Source organism: Pterocles gutturalis, unplaced genomic scaffold, assembly GCF_000699245.1.
Source record: "Pterocles gutturalis isolate BGI_N339 unplaced genomic scaffold, ASM69924v1 scaffold5932, whole genome shotgun sequence".
In the NCBI taxonomy this organism is placed as follows: domain Eukaryota; kingdom Metazoa; phylum Chordata; class Aves; order Pterocliformes; family Pteroclidae; genus Pterocles; species Pterocles gutturalis.
In genome coordinates, this window is record NW_010115130.1 from 1 (window position 1) to 4,908 (window position 4,908).

At 43.0% G+C, this 4,908-nt stretch overlaps 1 protein-coding gene across 1 annotated transcript; it reads right to left on the minus strand.

Annotated features, from left to right (window-relative positions):
* Positions 1-2,458: 2,458 nt before the first annotated feature.
* On the minus strand, positions 2,459-4,420 carry ZFAND2A (zinc finger, AN1-type domain 2A; the record flags this gene model as incomplete). Its single annotated transcript, XM_010075063.1, is given in 4 exon segments — positions 2,459-2,666; positions 3,218-3,369; positions 3,563-3,694; positions 4,326-4,420. Coding segments are annotated over 4 exon segments (587 nt in total), but the record flags the coding sequence as incomplete, so codon positions are not given.
* Positions 4,421-4,908: the final 488 nt, after the last annotated feature.

The window sequence follows — 4,908 nt, forward strand, 5'->3', positions numbered from 1 at the left end:
AGTGCCCGGCCGGCGTTTGGAGGCGCGCGTGACGTCATCTCTCTGAGCCGAGATCCGTCACGGAAGAGATTCCCCGCCACGTGTGGCCCCGCCCCTGTTGGCTGGGTGACAGGGACCGCCCCCCCCCGGGATCCTCCATGCCCTGACAGGGACCCCCCTCAGCTTCCTTCTCCTGCCCAAACCAGGGTCACACCCTCTGCCATTCCCATCCTTCCAACACCGTGAGGTGCCAATCCTGTCCCCACCCAGCGCAGCTTTGGTCCTTGTTCCCCCAACCTGGTCAGCACCTGCTGCTCTCCACTGGAAACCCCTTCCCACACCGCCCCTTGGGCACACAGCTCTGTTTGGGAATGTGAGACCAGTTACAGATTCCACAGAAAGATTACACAGGTCCTAGAACCCTAGAAATGTGCTCTGAGTTAACAGCATGAGAGCACACAGGACAATGGGCAGATAGCGGTTTCTAAAATTAGAGCTGTAATTTAAGCTTTGTTCAAACAGGAATAGGGAAAGCATGTTCTGAATGTTTAGACATCCTAAGAAAATGTTTGGTTTATTATATATGCTATTGGGACATCCTGTGGTTAAAGACAGTATTACAGATACTGTCAAATCACAATTTTGACGTGATCGCATAAAATTAGACTATAGGGAATGAGCAGTGTTAACTCATACCACACCAGATTTTACTACAATATAGCTTTGATCATTCTCCAAAAAACTTATCCTGAAGAAGAAATCACAGCATGCCAAACATGAATATGGGACAGCATACTTTAGTGGGTGTCTGTCAGAAATTACATTATCTCTGCATTTTCTGATAAAAACCCCTGCAAGTCAGGATGCCATCCCTGTGAAGGACCATAAGTCCAAGTTTCCTCTTCAAGCAGAAGTTGTACTCTAAGGATTAAGCCCCTCCCAAGAGAAACAAGAAGCAACAAAGTTTTTGCACAACTGCAGTAGACCTGAATGCTTACACTTTATATAATCATAACTGCACTTATGCTCACATCTCTTACAGCTTTATCTAAGATGATTTTTCCCAGGTCAAGGACCACAACACTCTGGTATGCCAGCTCCTCATGCTCCCACCTCAGAACAGGGCTGGGCACTCACAGCTGCAGGTGATTCAAGAGACTGTAATTACCCTTCAGTTAGCCCTAAACCAACACTCCAGTCCACCAGCCCCAGTGTGCAGAGGAATAGCTCCAGTGACACATGAAATTGAAGTCTTGACCCTCTGACATCATCAGTAAGCCTTGGCCTTTTCCTCACAATTAGTTGGATAAGAGGTCTACTTAGATCCCAGCTGGGGAATTAGCACTGTTCATTAACAGGGCATTTCCATTTCACAGCATTTCAGGCCTCAAGCTAAGCAGCTGGCTCCTCATGCAGTTTTAGAGAGACAAGGTAGCTGATCAGATAGATGGAGCACAGCTGTTACATCTTCACTTGTTCAAGATTTTCAGGAAGACAGCAAGAACAGCCTGCCTAGACAATCTTGTAGCTGGCCTCATCCTCATTACATGGGACACAAACAGTAATACGTTCTCTGGCTTCCTTTTTTACCCCAGCTGCAATAAATACCCAGGCAAGTCTAGGCTACAGTAATAAATTATGAAGAATTATACTGTGCATGCCTCTGTGAGCACTAGCCTTCAGTGAATTGCCTAGAAAATCAAGTACTTCCACTGACATTTAGAAACCAAGAGGCAGTTACATCAAACTGGCTTTATGCTGATGGATGTTGTTTGTCAAGCAGAATTGTGTGTATTGTATGCCCGTTCATTTCCAAAAGGATGGAGACACATGACAGTAGCTTGTATTTGAGACTTTAATCTTCAGAAACTCAAAGTTCAGACTTACCCTGCCATAAGCAGAGCTGGCAGTTTTTAAGACAATTTTATTATTCTTCCTACCACCATTCCCCGGTTTCTTCCACCGAGTATTTTTCATAGCACTACAGCTCTTATTCCAAATATAGGAACAAATAAAGTCATCTCAGAAAGAGTGACAGTTTACTGAACATAAAAAACACAATACAAAAATAAGTTAATTCCTTAGAAAATTTTAAAGAACTATACACAAGATTAACTTCAAATTAGACAGAGATTTGATCCAGATGTGAAGAGCCTCTACTATCTGCATCTGAAAGACAAGAATGCACTGTAAGAATTACACAGCTAAAACCTTCCATCACAAGGAGATATATGCCACAGCAGGGCAGGGCTTGGGCCATTTTAAGTCAGATGTTTGCTATGATTTCTCAGCATTCTGACAACATGTTTTCCCAGAACTTGACCAAGCCTCACACTTAACAGGTGCAAGACCAGCCTGCTGTTACAACAATTTGATGTCCTAATGCTTATGTCTATAGAGCTATTTTAATCACTACAGTGCAGAGAAGTAAAGATTTACTTGTGCTGTCAGAAGCCCTCTACCACATCCCCAACATCAACTAAGGGTCAACTACCAACTCCAGAGCAGTTAGTGGTGTGACAGTGGCAATCCTACACCATGTTGACACAAGACTATTTTTAAATAATCTTGTTTGTTTTTTCTCATTCTACAGCTTATACCTGTTGTGCTGAGGACTCCCATTAGATGGCACTCCAATTGCTCCTGTTGACTTGAAGGTGGTTTGAGAAGCTCTCAGAGCTGCATATCTACAAAAGAAACACAACCAGGCTCAGCACCTCTTCCGTACGCTGCCAGTAGTTTCACTCTTCCATCCAATTTAATTATCTGCATGTGTCACACAAGTCTTACAGTCCTACTGCACAGAACAAGGACGGTACATCTGCCTGCAAGAGACAGATTTGTATTAAAAGCAAGTTCAAACTTTGTTTGGCAAGGTATTGATTTTGTTGTTTGTTACTTCAAGGTGCTGGGAAAAACTTTAGGATTCCAGTATTTAGATCCAGACCCCAAAGAATACTTGAGATAGCCAGTATCTGTTCACAGTTAACAAACACCAAGAGTCAGGCTATCAAGACAGGTAAGCTTGGAAGAATTTTAGGAAGGCATTTGACAAGAAGCTTTTACCTTGGCTCACAAATTTGCAGAAACTAGGCCCAAAATACAAAGAAAAAATAGCACCTATTTTACTGAAGTGACCAGTAGTTTACAGAATCCCATTTGTCTGAGCTCTGTACCAATCTGCAATACTAGCTCTGAAATTTCAGCTTGAGCTCAAAGTATCATAACTACAGCTTACCCAGCCTTGGAGGTGGGGTGGCTGCTCCCTTTACAGTCGTGATCCAGAGGATGCCGATGTTTGATGCAGAAGTTGCCACCACACTGCTCACAAACTACCTTCATCATCTCTCTTCTTTTGCAGCCTGGCTTCACGCACTTGTTTGTGAAGATCTAAATAACAGAGGACATGAAGATGGCAATGTTTCCTCGCTTGCTGTGATCAGCTTCTCAAGCTGAAGTATGAATGCTCGAACACCCTTTTAATTAACATGAAACAGAGCAAGCTTCCACACATTCTGCTCTCAGAAGATCTAACTTCACAAGCATTAGGCAGGCAGTTTAGATTCCAACAGCACTTCCTTACCCTCTGCTTGTGCTCTGCTGGGTTGTATTTGCAGTCCTTATCCATGTGGGCTCCAACCACAATATCTGGTATTTCCCCCTTCCGAACTGGGACAGGTGCATTACAGAGCGGACACACTGGAACCTGCACATTCTAAGAACATACAACACAGATTAGAACTCCCACCCAACAATTTTCTGTCCTCCTTCTCTTACCCATGGGTGAGAGAAGTTTATTCACAAGTGGTTTACATTCTACTAATTTAGTAATGCTCCTAAAGATATACTTCACAAAAGTAACTGAAAATCACTGTCCAAACAAATAGTCAGGAATGCTATGGCTAATCACTTTGTAGCAACATATTCAGTAAGTTTACCTTAAATATGCTTCTAGGCTTTCTGGAATTATAGCCTTCAGACACTACAAAGCCCAAGTTTGGCCAGAGATCAGTGTTTAGCCCCACACTACTCTATTTATTTCACCTGTGGTTTCATGTTTCTGGTTCTTCAACTTAAAGGACCAGGGCTACAGAAAGTTTTAGGCCACAAGACAGTGCTTAAAATACAAAGCACCCCTCTCTAGGAAGATGAAGGCTAAGCAAAAGAAACTAGAATCTAGCAGTACTGACCCCAGAAATGTGTCTGTATATTTGAAATTCACTTGTATTAACTTACACCTTGTGGTTCTCCCATCTGCTTTTATTGAAACCAAGTTTCAGAGCACCTTTTATACATGACTCAGCAATTCTGCAGTGAGAATTACTGACTCATGTATAGGAACTTACTTTCTTGTAGGCTGAGCTACACTTGTGGTCATCATAACGGATGTGATCTTTACAGAAGACTTCCCCACATGCATCGCACTTCAGAGGAAGGAAGTCTGGGAGAAGAATATAAAAGGAAAACAGATTTTCATGGAGCAGAGTTAACAGCTGCACAGAGAACTCACAGAACACTACAAATAAATTCTAAAGCAAATAATTCTTGTCTAGTCACAATCCAATTATCTCTAGAGAAAGTATGTCATCCTTCTTGAACATTAAAACCAAAAAAGAGTGGCAAGTGTTCCCTCTTCTTATCCCCAGTGCCATTTTCTCCTCCCAGGCGCAAGAAAAGCCACAAGCACCTCAGAAGCTCTAGAATGATAAAACTTGTAGGGAGGCATTAATCAAGAGCCAGGAGTTGAAGTACAAATCCACAGCAGAGTCAAAAAATAGTTGTATTCTTTTAAAAAACATCCCTTAACAGCTCAACAACGCACAAGAACAGAACACCGGTCCCACCCAGGACTCTCACCAGACCCATTTAAGGGGGGCTCCAGCAGCAGCACTGCTGGGTGCTACCCACCCACCGCCCCCGCAAGGACCT